Raw genomic sequence first — 17,208 nt, forward strand, 5'->3', positions numbered from 1 at the left:
AACTGTTAGTTCCAGTTTGCTTCTGTCAGTGCCTGAAAGACTAAAAAAGATTAACTTCTGCCAGTCTGCTTAACATTGGTGATAAATTGACAGTAATGTGTTTACTCATATTCTTATATTGAATCTTTGGCTTTTATTAACTGCGTTGTCCTTTTTGATCAATTCTATAAAAGTATCAAAGCACTTTTAAATTACTTTTAGCACAGCACATTAAAGATGCAGCTTTTGATCTTATTTCAGGTAAAATTTTATCGCCACAGCTAATTACAGCCCATTTCTCTGGAGAAAAACATTGATGCATGTATAATACTGTCAGCTAATGGATCCTGATGGGGGCTGGGAACTGTAACTGATGCAACAACAAGCAGGTGAAGTGACAGTGGGGAGGATGGGAATTAGGATGTATGACGATAATTAGTGTGATGACAAGGGGTGGAACTGCCAAGATGATTGGTGATGCATGATTGGGGATGGTTGATGAGATTTACATTTAAAAAAAAAGAGATGAGACGAGTGTTGCTTGTTGCTAGGCAGGACACGGAGCACAGGGGTGAGGCTGGCAGTGCTGAACATTTCTTATCACTGATATCCTTGCAGAATCTTTTCAGTCATTTTACAATAAATCACAAAAAAAGTTCCAAAAAATATTTTTGTATGTTTTGTAGAAACAAGTGTTACAGATATTATACGTAAAGCATCCAACTACCTTTATTAATAATAATAACCATCATCATCATCACCAAACATGACCCAGCATATGAAAGCTGAGTTCAGACCAGCCCACTAGTTATCACCTAGTGGCATCAATGACAGCACTAATCAATGATTTCTGGGATAACAACAGCTACACCCATGTTGTATAACTTGCGTGATTTATTTAGACCCTGGTGGCCACGTTTCACAGTGAAAAAAACTGAAACCCATGTGAGTGCGAGAGGGACAAAGAGAGCATGCGGAGTGCCATCTGAATGACTATCGACTGCTCGGCTGTGTGTTCAATGCTGGACGCGTGTTTAATGTCCGCAGCTCTCTGGACGCTCATGTAACTGGTTGTGAGCACATGAAACTGCAGCTGAGCCTTGTTTGAACTCCTGAACCCGGAGTTGCATAAGATCTACACTCAGCCAGAATTTGTTTGGGGCCAGACCTTGATCCTGGACCACTGATATCGACACGTTGACTAGTACTTGTGCTGCGATACATTGTGAGCATTAAGGCAACAATCGGATTTCTGATATTTGACTGTTATATGATCTGAATACACAGTAAAAACAGTTGTTCAAAAGTGAAATTATAACATGAAAGGCCTTCACACACTGAGGATGTATCACAGATGTACCGATTACGTTATACTACATGATGCATATTCATTAAGCTTAGTCTGTTCCTGAAACTTACAGAGGATTTTCACTTCTATTAAGGTCTCAATGACCAAACCATGTGTGTAAATTATGTCTCAAGCTCTCTAAACTTCAATTCTCTCTTCCACAATTTCAATCCTGGTATCGTCATCTTAAAATTTAAAATATCTGTCTTCGGCGAGTCAGCTGACTTGGGCACAAAGTGTTGCTGAACGTCAATCTGACCAAGCGAAGCAACACTAGTTCAGAAGTCACAGTTTTCATCATTAGTAGTTTCATTTTTGTTTGACGGGAACCGATATTTTAACTCCTTGGACAACAAAGTAGCATCTTTTCCACCAATTATTGAAAAACTATTTCATAGCTCAAGCGGACAATACTAACATTACAATAACTATACAACTATACAATACTATTTATTTTTTTCATATTTTTTTTTTTATATTTTTTTGTATATTTTTTATTTTTTCTTATCTAATATTTGTTCAAACTCTGGTTGCAATCTTGTCGAAGTGATTTTTGTATATGTCTGTCTTGTTGTTTTTTTTTTTTTTTTGTTTTTTTTTTGTTTTGTTTGATTGTTTGTTTTTGTTTTGTTTCCCTGTCTGTATTGTATTGTATTGTCTTGTCTCCTTTCACTGTATTGTGCTGAGTTGTGTTATGTCTTGATGTTTTTTGTGTAGGACCCCCTCGTAAACGAGTTGTTACAACTCAAGGGGCTTATCCTACTAGAAATAAACAACTTCAACAACTAAAATACGCTAACTCAAAAGAAAACTCAACACATTTGTCTACAAGTCTAAGCTGGAGCCATCTGTGTGCACCTACCCTTCAACCCCCACCCTCCATCTTCCACTTCCTGGGAGCTGACAAGAAGAAAAACACAGCGAGACTCTAATGGGCAGCACAGGTGCTCTCGCTGGACACCTGTCGCCTTTCAGCAAGGACCCCCGAGGCTGGTGGTGATGGCAGGATGGGACGCTGAGGGGGGATCAGGTGGGATCAGTGTGCTTATGTATCTAACCACATCAATATTGCAGGAAAAACTACACTGTAACACAGGTGCAGGGGTCAAACCCAGAGACGTGTAAAGAAGTGTAAAGACATGTGACTCTCAGACAGAAAACATCACAACCACATGCTCCACATGTATGTGTCGCTTGTTAAATCAGTGTGTGTTGGTTTTTTTTTGTATCTGCTGACACGCAAGGCCAGCTTAGAAAGTTAACATCCGACTCTGATAGAAACACGCCAATAAACTTGTGCACACAGACACACAAACAAACCCATATCTGCTTCTCACAGCGTTATCTGTGAAATAGGCGGAAGCAGCACCTTTCCCAGGACTTTTATGGGACTCGACTCCCTCAGTGTTTGTTTGGTGACACGGGTGTGTCTTTTCTCTAACGGAGGGGAACAAACAGGAAGAAAAGCGTCCGCTTGCGTCTGCGTTGTTGACTAAACACAATTACATGTTTGGACAATTTTACAGTGTCGTAGGCAAACAGGACATTCTACGCTGTTCTACTACTGCGACGTCATTGGTGGATGAGATGCAACATGTGAACAGGTGTAGGGATTAGTCAGTGAAAGAGATCACTCTGGCTGTTTATTACAGTTAAAATATTCTAAGCTGACATTAACTTACAAAATATTAAATGCTTGATGACCCCATGAGGCGTTTAGCTGACTTCAAGGTTTTTTATTTCATAAGAAAAGATGCCTAACTGGGCTCGAACTGAATATATCAAACATCATGCAAACACTGCTCAAATGCACATGCTCCTGCATGTGCATTGATTGTACATCCCAGCTGGCAGCTAAGCCTGTGTTGAAAAAAATCGATTTTCTGATTCTAAATCGATTCTCATATTAATTCCTAAAAAATTTTCTCATCATTACATTTTTGCCTGGTGAACTTTAATCCCAGTAGTCCCAGTAGTTTTGAAAACTCTTTCTTTAGAGAAAATGCTGGACATTTCAGCTTACATTTCTAAATGTTATATTAGTTCAATGAAGTTCATATTATCTATATTTACCAGAGCTTGTTTGGTTTCTCTGTTATCGGACACGGTTTGTCATGAAATACCTGAAAAATGCCGGTGTTTCATGTCCAGCTGTGTCTGGTGACAGAATAAATCAGACAAGCTAAAATAATTTGTTTACTGCATGAGCTGTTGCAATTTCTCTTTTTTTGCACTTTAAATGGATATTGAAATGCCTATTTGAGTTATTTATTTCTTAGTTATTTCACAATAATTATTGTGAAATTATTATTTCAATAGTTATTTTACAGTCATATAATCCAGGCAACACTAACCCAAATCAATATCGAATCGAATGGTGATAATAGGTTCTGAATCTTAAGAATCGGAATCGAATCGATTCTTGACATTTGAATCGATACCCAGCCCTACTGGCAGCTGGATGTCGTTATGTGGTCAACAGATACATGGCGACTCCAGGAAACACATCAGGGGATTCATAGTTGCTGACGATTCTTGATACTCGACCGGGTGGTTAAGAAACTTGAGACCTTAAAATTGGACTCTTATTGAGACGACCTTTACCTCGCAGGGCAGTCTTGAGATTGACCTTGGCCTGGCGGTGGAGGTCCTCTACGCAGGGCGGCCTGCTGCCCGGCAGGAACACGTTCTCCTGCTGATGCCACGGGGCTGTGTAATGAACCGTCCACTTGCTCTCCTCGTCCAGGTTAGACACAGCTGCGGAGACACAACAGCGTGATTAGAACATTGGTTTGTCTTTGCAGTTTCATGTGGCACTTGACTGTGACCAAGTCGCACCAGTTATCTTCCCGAGATACGTCACTAAATGTTACAAAGAAGCATGTGTCCTTACTAACTTCAAGTTAGTAAGAACACCCATCTGGGAAAATCATGACCCTATAAGCTGCTGTGCTTGTTTATATGTTTGGACAGAGAGGAAGTGGAAGAAGATGGAGGTGTTTTGTGCAAAAGTGCCAGTCTTCACACCATCAACATGACACTTACGTGAGACGTCACACAGTCAGCTGGGCACACAAGAAAGAGAGGGGGGGAGGGCTGGATTTACTGGGACAAGTTGGAGGGAACTGACCGGTTGATATCCAGCAGACTGGAGACAAGCTTCTCTTCAAATACTTTACTAACTAGCTTACACACGAGCCACGCTCTTAATCTCTTTAAATAACATCACTCTTAAATACACACCAGGTTTGTTAGTTAGTTAAAAACTAAATGTAACGACTATTTTACACAAATCATAATTTTTTTTCTTGAACTAAACCCTTTCTTCTGTTATCAATAATTCAAAATAATAGGTGCTAATAATCCAATTCCACACTGGTCACACTCTGACGCATGCGTCGCCATCATCAGTTACTCTGTGTATTTAAAAAAAATCTATTTTTATAAACGTCACAGACACAAACTGTCTCTAATCCACAAGCTTACCGAGCGAGCGAAGCCAGGCCAAAGTAGGTGATCGAGGATGCAAAACTATCTCCATTTCAGTAGCCACGAGAAACGTCAAGACCGAGACCACTATGGGCTTGACCCTTTCATCACAACATGTCTCTCTGACTGGGAGAGAGGCAGGAGTCCGGGTGAAGCAGGGGGAAGGGGGTGGTTAATGGTAATATGGGGATGTGTGGAGTGTTTTTGTTGGAGGGTTGTTTTCTCTTTTTTTTTCTTCTTTTTTTACAGGTGCAAATGAGCCTAGGATGCAAAGGGTGTGTGTGATGGGGGAGGCTGGAGGGGCTAGTAGGGGTTGGGCAGCACCCTGAACATTAGTTGTAGATTGTGCAACTGCTTTGATATACAGAAAACAGCTAATAAAGAAATCAAAGCAACTGAGTTTAGGGAATATAATGTTTAAGGGGAGCAACTGAAAAGGTACAAAAATTGCCAACTGCATGACAGAGACATTGTTCCCATCATGCAGCTCTGACCTGGTCACATTGTGCAATCCTATACAGACTGCAGAACCCAGGAAATGCTTTTCTAGTCTTCGTTGACCACTCAAAGAGTTTTCACAAGTCACATCCGTGCACACATTCATTCAGCACTCCCCAAGGTGAGTAAAATAACTGAGATGTTCACAGTTGCTGCTCACAGCCAGACGGGAGCGAAAACGAGTGCTCACGCTTGCAGAAGTTGTTCTGAAAACATTCTTCAACAGAATTCAGTCGCAATTTTCAAACAACACTGCCACATTTAATGATATATGCCTCTTTTTTTTTTAAGTTTTTGAATTGTACTTAATGATGAGTAGTTGCATCTGCAGCCCATTTCGTTCCTGACAGGAGAGACGAAACATTGGGGGGCGGGGCTACAACGTGAGTGCCAAAAAATACACACAAAATGTCACAGTTTAACAGGGGAAACAAAACATCCGCTCATATTGGTATATTTGACAAATACAGACAAGAATCATGAAAACACGCCTATGTACCATCAAAAGGGATATCTATACACACATTTCTTTCCAACTTCACACACTCTTAGTACAGGTAGCTCCTCCCCCTCCCTCCTTTCTAACCATGAGCTTTGAAAAGAACTCAGTGGGCGATAGGCAGACCAAGGACATGAGGACTAAAGAGACAAAGCCTGTATTGTCCCTATCCATAAGTCTCCACATCAGTCCTTTCAGTGGCAGATAAAACCAGAGCTTTTCAACACCCACACCGTGGACTCCACAACACAAATCTTTTGTCTTTTTCAAATCTCCTAATCTCTGACCACTGCCATCCTGACTCACCCTTAGGTGCTACCCTTAAACATGAACTGAGAGTAAACAGGATAATGAACATTTTAAGGCAGATCGCAGCTTAAATTTGCAAAGTCTGCACAGAGGAAGGCCTTTAGCCGCAACACACCCTGCAGCTGAAGTAGAAAGAATAGACTGAATTTAAATTTTAACCAAATGATGTGTGTTAATCCTTTGACGAGTCCCTGATCACTCACAAAATAACACCTAATACTAATGTTTACGTCTGACAAAACTATCAATACGCGTGTGTCTGCATAACAATGGAACAAATTAGTAAAAACATAGGACAAAGTATGTCTAGGCAACAGGTTAATACTGAAAATAAAAGGAAAATAAATCAAGGTTCTTAAAGGCACTTTGGTTAAAACTGAATTATTTTCTTGTGTGGTTTCAGGTTACACTGAACACAAAAATAAAAATACTTTGTTTTGATTTTCAAGGGGCTCAGCTCAGGATGTGAGAGGATCACAAATACTTAAGTAATGATTAACAATATCAGCTCAGCCTTGACTCCAGCGCACAAACACAACCTATAAATAAACCTCAGACAGTCTTCACAAGCAGCTTGTCCTACGTCAAGTCCTCACAGGAGTAATACAGTCTCCCCATTGATGAAATAAGAGTCATGCAACATTGACTTAAAAGTCTTTTCTGTAATTTACTGCATGTTGTACAAGATGCGCAAACCTTACAAAATATTTATATTTTGGGAAAGAAAAAAAAAACCTTTACAAGGAGGAGGAAGAAATTCCACTACTGCCAGTAAAGTAGTTTTAATTTGAAGTTCCTCCTGCTGACACCTTTATAAACGCTGCAGGGTAACTTAGTGCTAAGACTTGTTGGCTGTAAAGTCTTTGTCCAGCGGTTACCTGGTAACAGGATGCAGCACAGCAGAGGGAGAAGTGTAGCATTACAACCACAGGAGACCATTAGTTTTAATAAAACCATATGAAAACCTTTAGAGTTGATATTTGTGTAATTTAACACAGAAAACTTTCATGAGTAAAAAAAAAAAATTCATTAAATGAGTTTAAAGATCTGGAAAGCTGTAGGAAATTCTTATGCAACATAGCCATGAATGCTTTCAAATTTATGCAAAACTATGTTCATTAAGTAAAATAAATTATATTAATAATAAGAGCCAAAACATATAAAATGTTCAGTCATAATTAGTAATAAAATATATAGTTTATATCTTACCCTTCCACTTGAAGTACTTGATTATGGACTTCAACGAGGTCCCAATAAACACCATTGTTCCTGTATGAATCTCTTTAGATCTAATCTCTAAGAAACAAATTAAAGTACCTCAGTTAACCATAAGAAACCTGACAGAAAGCTGTGTGAGAGGACGGAGGAAGGCATGCTGGCGTGGACGCTCCTCTGCTCACATCCTCACTAGAAAGGCGGCTTATGTGTGAGCGTTAGTGAGCGTCTACTATGCTGACAATACGCGTCTACCCCTATGTCTCTCTGCGAACACGCAAGGTCCACCACTCCCCCCCGCCACCCCACAACCATCACCAGCACAACTCCTCCCTCAGGCAGTCCGGTCCTCGGAGACGCTCTCACACAAACACGGCAGGAGGGGTGCAGGACCGGCCCCTCTGCTCCTCTGTGTTTTGGTTACCAAGGAGTTCTGGCTGCCTAACCCTTTATATCTCGTTGCCAGTCACTCTCTTCATTTCTCTGCACTCTATTGTATACTACTCAGACTATAGATGAAAGTTTAACTTTTTTCATTTATTGTTTTATTAAAGTGAACAGAGTGATGTCATTATAATCATGTAATTAAACCATTTTCTGCTCCACTTTTTTTTTTCTTCCCCTACTTTGCAACCTGCTTTGCTCTTAAAGATCGCTGCACTGATCTCCTCTTTCAACTCTACGAGTCTCATCTGATGAATATTTATGCATCTACTTAAACCATAAGTCCACCAAGAAGCGTGCACATGTTTGGGGAACATGAGAGAAGAAAGTTTAGTTCTTTACAAAGTACTCTCCAGTCGATGCAGCTTGTACCTGCAACGACGTAACAAATCAGCATTCATCTAATTTGATCTCTCCATTTCTCTGTCTCTCTCTTTTAACCATTTCATGGTTTGCAAAACAACATTCTTTCCACGTTTTCAGCCAAGCAAATATAATATTATTTCAAATGAACAGAGCCCCCTCTGTCTGATCCTTCCCAGACGGCTGCGTGAGCACATGGCTGCTGAAACTGTGCCGCAGAAATATAGACCACATACAATCCTCCCATTGTCCAATCTGCTCACAGTCTATCACGCACACACTCCAGCACCCACCATTCAAACACACCACCAAATGCAGGAGAGCCCCTCCTTTTGTGGCCGTATTTCATTTCAGCCATAATGGTTGAAGGGTGGAATGAGAGGAGGGGGGTGCAACAAAAGCTTGAATGAGACTGCAAATTATGCTTGATTTTCAGGGTAAAAATGTTCTCCCCTCCTCACTGCCTGCTCCAGCAAATATGCAGACGGCCGTTTTAATTTGGCTTATTTGGATGTGTTCAACGGATGGATGGATGGATGGATGGATGGATGGATGGATGGATGGATGGATGGATGGATGGATGGATAGATGGACGGATGGATGCTCACTAACATGCATTGATTCTGCACTGCACTTTTCAGTATTTGTTGTTTTTATCCGTGAATTTGCAGAAACGTATAAAGTATATAAATAAAGTATATAAACTAACTTAAGTTGCAAAGATCCAAATACTTGACCTGTTCTCATATCTTTCCATGTTTTCATTAAGTGTTATTTGAAATAAATGTACCATGAAGAATGAAAGATGATGGCATCTTCTACCATCTCCGTCCATTCTGCTTATCTAAACACTCCTAACTTCTGATTAAAAGATACTACTAACATTATTATCACAGATGTGGTTATGGAGGCAAGCACTAAGGCATCATTTAGGGAAAATTATAGAGATTTGTGGGATTGATAGTCAATGTAATGAGAATACTGATCTAAAACTGTGTGCACGAATCATCAGAAGGACAATTTAACAGTTATTCAACATTATTTATTTTTACAAGAACTAGTCGTTAACATAAAGTTAAGGCTCATCACAAAAACCATAAGAGTAAAGCAATACTCAAATAAATTAACCAGTAAACAGCTGGAAAATTACTCTTCAAATTTGTAAATATTGCCATTTTAGGGATACAGATGTTTGTCTTTAAATTTTTACATGTTTCTAATGAGTGTAAAATGAGTTGTGGGTTGTTAAAAAAAAAAAAATCCAATATGAAGCACTCCGCTTGAACTCTTGGAAACCATTAAACCTGAGATTTCTTACCGTTTTTTTATAATGTGCAGAAAAAAAAGAGGATGCATAAATAAAAATCTTTCATTCCCAGTTATCCAAAGAATAAAAAAATCTTTAAATGCAACCACAGTTTAAACTACGGTAATGACAGGTTAAATGTTTTGCAGGTGGCTCCTGTTGGAGCTGCGTTGCATGTCGGTCGGCTCGGCACGCGTACAGTATTAGTGTAATTTATGCAGGCACAAGCTTATGCAGGAGCTCTTATTAAAAAGCCTATTGTTCTCCGGCCAGTGTTAACATGCACATGCACGCATAGGCAGACAGCCGGGTCAACACCTCTATCTGCTAAAGAAGAGCTTCAAATCTAGGCCAGCTCTTGGATTAGGGATATCCATTCAGCCATACGTTCATCCGCTCTTCATAAGCGAAGACAGGAAGCCCCCACATTAGCACAGCCCAAACACCATCAATCTTTCATCTGCTCATACTCTCAGCAGCAGATTCAGGACTGTGCAGCCCAGATAATCAGAACTTGCTCCAAATGTGTTTTTACAGTGTAAACCTGTTCAACTGACTAGAAAAGAGGCTGTAAATAGCGATGTACCTAACGGTGTAGAAAATCAAAACAGACATTTATCAGTTTTAGCATGAGAGACAGGAGTTGTCTTGTAACACAATTGTTTGTGTTTAAAGGTGAAATTGGAAATAAAATGCCTCAGCAGAGGAAGATTAATGAGACTGCTGCTCTTCCTCCTGTCACTGGATTCCTACTGGTCTTTGTCTTCCCAGTCCTGTTTTCACACCCCAGTTGGACCTCCTCATCAACCTGGCAGAGGCAGCTGCAAAATCTCTTTTGCATACTGATCCAGTTTGTGTTTTTCCCCCCTTCTTTTAACCAGACTGCTGAATTTATGCAGTTCTACCGTTTTATTAATCCCCTAAGCACCCACACTCCTCTTTCCTATTTACAGTTACCGTCTGCAAAATATCAAACAACTGAGAAAGCGGGTGTCTGCCAATCCCAACGTGCCTGGTGTGATTCCAGGATTCTCTCGTCTGCGTGTCCAAGAGTCTTTGAACGAGACACCGAACCCCTTATTTCTGCAGACACATTCGGGGGGGCGAGTGTGTGTATTACAGATTAACAAAAAGCAATGCATTGTCTTCAGAACAGTCTAAAGCTGCTTGAACGTTTGTGTAAATAGATGAATGTGGGTGCTAGGGTTGTAGTATAAAGCAATTTGATTAAAAGCCTTTATTTTTGTCTGCAGTTCATTTATCTTTAATCGTTTAAAATCCTCAAAGATACAGATCTGGCACCCACATCTCGTTCATTGGAAAGCTCTCAGCTTTTATTTTGCTAATTGGACTCATGGAAAGGGAGCTGAGGAGACTAGTTAAAACCCTCCAGCTCCACCTGATGCACTGATATTGAATCACTCTCCTCTTCCTTCCTTCATCTCCCCTTCTTTCACCATTTTTTTGTTTCAGACAGGAGTACTTTCTTGACTGTGAATTTAATCAAGCTTGTATTGATTTTAGCCCCGAACCCATACACACACACACTTTTATCTTTTGTACTCTTGTTTAGGCTTCGACCCTGCACACCTTTGCTTCAGTGGGCACAACAGCAGCGAGGTGAAGATAAGCTGGAAGATGCAAGACTGACTTTTGGTTCAATATATGAGGGTATCTGTCTGAAATTTAATTCAATGAGCAGAAACATTGAATTAACTCATTTATGGACAATTCTGTTGAATTTATGTCTATTTGTGGGGGGATGAATAAAGGACAATCTAATCTAATCTGATCTAATTTAGATAAATATAAGATGACTGAGATAACTTGAAAAGAAAATTACCAAAAAACGTTCAAAATATTCTAATCTTCACCATTTTCTTCCTGTCATTTTTGTGAATGAGATATAATAATCCATAGAGTGCAGAGCATCACGTTCGCTCGCTCGTCCCCCTCCCCCTACTTTCATGTCTGTGAATGAAAGCTGAACATCAGGACTCCAAGGGAACCGCATCAGCCTTTTCTGCACTGCAGGGTGGAGCATGAATAATATATCACCGATGAATGAGGGGCAGCGCGCACTGGAGAGATAATTCAGCACAACCAAGGTGCAAGAGTCGAAAATCTAAACAAACCTGTTGAGCTAAATGAAAAAGATGCCAACATTTTTGAAACCCCCGTTCAAACTTTCTTTTTTTGGGGAATGATACACAAAACCAGCTTTCAAAAGCAAAAAGAAACAAAACAGAAAACCAGCCAAAGCATAAGTCAGGGCACCCTGCAGGGGTTCGTAGCTACGCTCCCCTTCGGCAAGTATCACAGCTTGAAGAGTTGTAGACTCTTTCAGCTTTTTTGTTTAGGCAACTCATTCTCCTAAAAGCTAATGATGTTGATGTCTGCAAGGACAGTCATGCCATTGGTCTATTTGACCACTGCTTCAAAACTTTAGGTTGTGCACACGCACAAAAAATATTCCACTGCTTAACAAACAATGCACTTTTTGCTTAGAAAATTTCCTGGTGCTTAAGTCCTTTTGCTTTTGCCTCTAATAAATGTAATGTTTCCCTATGCCAATGACTGAAACACGCAAAAGCTTCTATCTCCAAGTGGCCTAATATTTGTATTTTACATCGAGCAATCAACGGGACTTATTTCCAGAATGCAGCAGGTTTTATTTACATGTTTATTAGTGAACCTCTGATGATGTATCTTGTGGCGGTTAAACAGAAAAGCTTTCTGCTGATAACTGGTGACTCTATGAAGTTTATTGTTGTGCAGGTGTTGCCCTACAGTAGAAGAGTCTGCTCTAACTTCCTGAACACGTTTTACAGTTAAACACATAACTTTTTAAACAATTTTAAAAGAAGTTCCTCCTAAATGTTTTCACAGTCTATGAAATATGTTCCTCTTAATTACTCGTTCTTATAAATAAAAGGAAAAAAAAGGAGGAAAAATCTTCCCGTTTTGTTATTTTTATGATGCAAAGAATTGACTCTCATCATAAAACTACTGAAAACGACCTGAAACCTTCAGAAGAGCACCGACGGGGTTGTTCAGCTGCAGACATATCTCTCTATACAGCCTCATGAGAAAAGGTGATTAAGGAAAGTTCAACTTTGAACTCTCTCCTGAATAAACATCCACTCTCACTCAAACGTTACACACCAGAGACGCACACAGAAACCAAAGTGACGGCTCGGCTCGGCTGAATAAACAAGCATTGATAGTTACGACGCCACTAATGACTTTAGCATGAGGTGAAGTTCCAGAGTGTCATACGCACATTAACTTCATAAACTCCCACATTTGCTGAACGACCTCTGTCTGACACAGCTCTCCCCGCTCCCTTTCCACATTTCTTTGTGTTTTTCATCTTTGTTGACTAGAGGAGGATTAGGGGAGTTTCCCCTTTCCACAGTCGCCTGAACGGGGGATTGTGTCAAAGACAAGTTTTGATGCAATCTTTTGGCTTCCTCAGAGAAGCAATAATTATTATTATTTTGCTGTTTTTTTATTAACTGGACTACTATTGTATTGTTGTTGAAGTGGCTTGAGATGACATCTGTCATGGTTTGACACCATGTAATTAAACCTGGTTTGACATGAATAGACTTAAGCTATGTCCACGCCTTCATTATAAAAATAAACTTTTGTCATGGTTACAATTGACATCCACACTCAAAAATATATAACTTCCACTGCAGACACTGTTTCATTTTGCAAATGCAACTGCTGATGTGGATGTGGATAGACAAATATGGAAACAATGATGTAGCTGTGTGATTTGTTCTTCTGGATCACTACACATCCTTCCCTCCGATCTTTTCCAACAATGTGAAGACTAATTGGTTTAATTTTATAACATTGCATTAAAAAAAAAGAAACAGAATGCATCATTCAAGTCCATCACATCTCCTCTGGTCTTCCTGTCTGACCTACTTGATTTTAAATGGGTTGCATTACATCACAAACATTTGTGCTCAACCCATATTTACAGAGTATTTACAGAGTAAATATTTACAGAGTAAAAATTGGCCACCTATTTTTACTTGATCGTGTCAAATGTAACTTAAGCTAAAAATAAAATGTCCTTTTCTGCATTTGCACGTGTGCATTAGTGGGGAATTTAGGTAGAGACAATACCCCAAGTGGAGGTGTTTGTGTGGACATTTTACACCAAAACAGTAACATTTCAAGAGTCCTTTAAAAGATATTTTTATTTATTCATATATTTGAAATGAGCCAAATCAGCAGTTTGTGTGTGTCCTCTGAGTGAAAGGCAAAGGGGCCTCCTTTTATGGTCTGCTCTTCTTTTGTGAAACATGAGAAAGATCTTCAACTCAGGGTGACACCCTAACTTGATGGTTGTGCCCTGCACAAACACGCAGCATCACAAACAACAGGAGATTTGGGAGCTCTTTGTGTTTTGTTCATGTTTTCCTTCAAACAAGCACATGCAGGTGCACATATATCAGCCTTGATGTGGTGGAAAATAGCTGCATTTTCTGTTCAAACACTGCATAGCTCTTCTCACGCAGAATGAACGCGTGTGAAAGTGTAAACATCACAAAGATGCCTTTGAACGCACAAAACAATACTTGTGTGGGAGGAGGGAGAAAATGAAGATGCTACCGAAGGTACAAAGACTTTCAAGACAGAATACAAAGAGGGAGAACGAGGCAGACGGCAACGTTGCATCCACATGATGTTGAAGTAAACTTTGATGTGGCAGCTGAGATCTGAGGCAGAAAGAAAAGAAGCGTTCAGAGATGTAAGACAAAAGAGGAAGGGGAGGAGGGCAGCTTAAATAAAAAGTCAAGAGAAAAGAGGAAGAGACAGATCAGAGAGGCTGTGTGTAGATGTCAAGTGTCCATAAGTGACCTGGATTCAGTTAAAAAAGAAAAATAGAAATTATACACAGGAGGATGAACGCCCAAACATTCCCCAAGGCCCAGCAGGCTCTGCAGTCGTGCCTAATTTTCTCTCCCCTGGAGTCTGACCCCGGTGAACTCGACAACATTTCTATGATATTCAAGCCAGGATGAAAGAGAAAAGCAGGACAGACAGGGCGGACAGACGACGCACATATCTATGCGTGAACATTTTAAAAGTCAAACTTGCATTACTTTAGTGTCTACGGGAACATCTTCATGTTTGAAAAAGAACAGGGACGGCAACAAGAAAAACCCCCACTAATGACAAGTCTGCTGAACAAACCATGAAATACAGTGAGATGTGCAAAAGTGAACAGAACAGGGATATTTTATTAGCCCAATATTCACTCCAATAAAGTTAAAAAGGCTGTTTCTCTACATGCAGGTTGATTTCTAAAGATGGTCTTGGCACTTTTGTGGTTAACTTAAGCATTTTTCTAGCTCCATCCCACTGGATTTGTAGCCAGCATCCGTTTACTCCCCCGGCAACCAATAACCAGTGTTACTTCCATGGTGCTCTAACCCTAACACTGCTGGTCTGCCTGAAGCTGCCGGGACAGCAAGCTGAGACAAACACTGTGGATGGCAATGTTGGATGTATCCCATCACGATGCACATCTGAACACCGCACAAAACCCTTCCTGATTGTTGCCTTCCCCATGATAAGACAACTCCCTTCATCTACTGTAACATAAAGACAGACAGACCCCTGGCTGCCCACAGACTCCACTGATATCCATTAGCGTCCAGCCACGCCGTCGCCACTCCACTCCTGGTCCCAGCGGCCCCTCTGAGGACCAGGCACATCAATAACCACAACGCCTAAGTGAGTTTGCAGGTAGAGTTTACGTGCATCTAAGATGACGTGAATCGTAACAGAGTTAAGCAGACTGTATGAGCAGACTTATATGTCATCGTGCATGTGTGAATGAGCGACTGCATTTTCACAACAGACACTGAGGCGAGATCAACTGGATGATAAGATGTCAATATTTTTGCTCTGCATACCTATTATACTATATCCTTGAGTTTTTTGCCGTCTTTGTGCTTTATTTTCCTGGATTTGTACAGGACATTATGATGGTTGCCACTCCACTTTCCTGACCTACATTTCATCTCACCAGGTCTGTCTGCTCTTCTCTCCAGAGGGGGTTGTGTGTGTGTATCCGTCTACTCGCTCTCTTTTCCTAGCATCGCACACTCATTAATCTGATTTTATAATTACCTCGACACACAAAATGCCGTAAATCTGACCAAAGACACATGGACCCAATACACCACGGAGTGCCTGAGGTGGTCTGCCTGAGAGTCTGGATGGGATTCTGCAAACCATGCAACTTGATTGTGTTAGGGAGTGACGTGGATGACAGCTAAAATGGGTTAATGAGATTGAGATTTTACATTTTGGTTGTTGATTATGTTAATTTGACTTAATATGATTTATTAACACAAATAATCCGCTGCAAATTCACGCATTTATGCGGCACTCCAGTTATCAGAGACAATAATATAAAAATCCACCTTGAAAAGTGGACTTATTTTTTTATTTTAAAAAGGACAAAAAGCTAGTAGAAAAAAAAAAAATCAGTTTTGTGTTATTTACAACGGTACACAGGAGCTTTGGACAAGTTTAGCTGTAACCATGAGCCCCATCTTCAGCTCCTGCTGCAGATGTTGTGGTTTGGTCTGATTTAGGTTCAAAAAGAACAGACAGACTGAGATAATTTAGGTTAAGTGCCTTCAGGGCACGAAGCAACAAGCCACCTGGGGCTAGCCTGCATCACGCAGAGGAAAGCTGAGTATACTTGTGTGTGTGTGTGCCAGGTAGGCACCAATGGGATATGTGTTTCAGCCTCATCAGCTGAAATGTCTGCATTTGTGTCCATCTACAATTCCTCCTCTGCAGGGGCAAAATCAACACCCCTCTTTGACCCATTTCTCACCCTGCACCTCATTTCCCCTTCAGCAGTGACAGTGGGTCATCCGGAGAGAGCAGGGTCGACTGCAAAAACAACGCAACCAATCAACAATCTGAGAAAAAGCCGATTGATCGATGGCCACAAATTATGGAAGAGAGCCAGACAACCAGCCTTGCGGCATGGGGCACCGCTGAAGGGGTGGATGTGAAATCGGATGCGAGCTCTGGTGGACGGCATTGATTGCTGTTATCAACCAGAATATTTACAATGCATGACTGCATCCGGCTCTGCTCGGCAGACCTGTAACCCTGCACCACCTCTCCGATGGTCAGCCGTACAGACATCACATGAAGTGAAGAAAAAGATCAGTCTGAATTTGATCAACTCATGAACTGACATCAAAGGAATAAGCTTTACAATGAATGAGAGCAATTACGACTAATTCAGCTCCCAAGATGCTGAAAGCAACACCACACAACGGTGATCTTTGTGTGAGTCGCTGACAGGTTACTTTGAGAGGCTGCCGGACTCTCGTGAGATTTGCAAGATCCAAATCAAAAGGGCACCTTTCTTGTACCAAGCTGCATGTTTTTGGCTGAGCCACAGTTGTTTAGGACCAATCAGCAGCTCCAGAAGTGGTTATATCAATAATGGTTAGAGTTCTTATGTAAGAGAAAAGCAAACTGCAATTTTGGAGGGGTGCATTTACTTTATAAGTAGTTCAGGCTCCACTTGTTGGCTAAACTGAATTTATGTTTGCAATTGTCACCCTTTCTAACAACAGTATGTAGAAAGTGATGTCCTAATAGCTGCTGTACAGTGCATTTTGGCTTAATGTCAACCAGTTGTGCACCTCCCAATGTTTGTAATCTGTTATAAGCGGTACGTGTAACATGAGCATCATC

The 17,208-nt window shown here is 40.6% G+C and overlaps 1 protein-coding gene across 10 annotated transcripts in view; it reads right to left on the reverse strand.

Moving 5' to 3' along the window:
* nhsl1b (NHS-like 1b) overlaps positions 1 to 17,208 on the reverse strand; it is a 119,765-nt gene that overhangs the window by 17,533 nt on the left and 85,024 nt on the right. For 8 of the 10 annotated variants that reach the window (XM_061746438.1, XM_061746435.1, XM_061746434.1 and 5 more), the window contains exon 2: positions 3,932 to 4,084. In XM_061746438.1, coding sequence (XP_061602422.1) covers positions 3,932 to 4,084 — 153 coding nt within the window. Of the gene's footprint in view, positions 1 to 3,931; positions 4,085 to 7,331; positions 7,570 to 17,208 lie in introns of those variants that run through there. The other 2 variants (XM_061746440.1, XM_061746439.1) reach the window with 1 other exon arrangement.

The sequence above is a fragment of the Cololabis saira genome, chromosome 18 (assembly GCF_033807715.1).
Source record: "Cololabis saira isolate AMF1-May2022 chromosome 18, fColSai1.1, whole genome shotgun sequence".
Taxonomy (NCBI): Eukaryota; Metazoa; Chordata; class Actinopteri; order Beloniformes; family Belonidae; genus Cololabis; species Cololabis saira.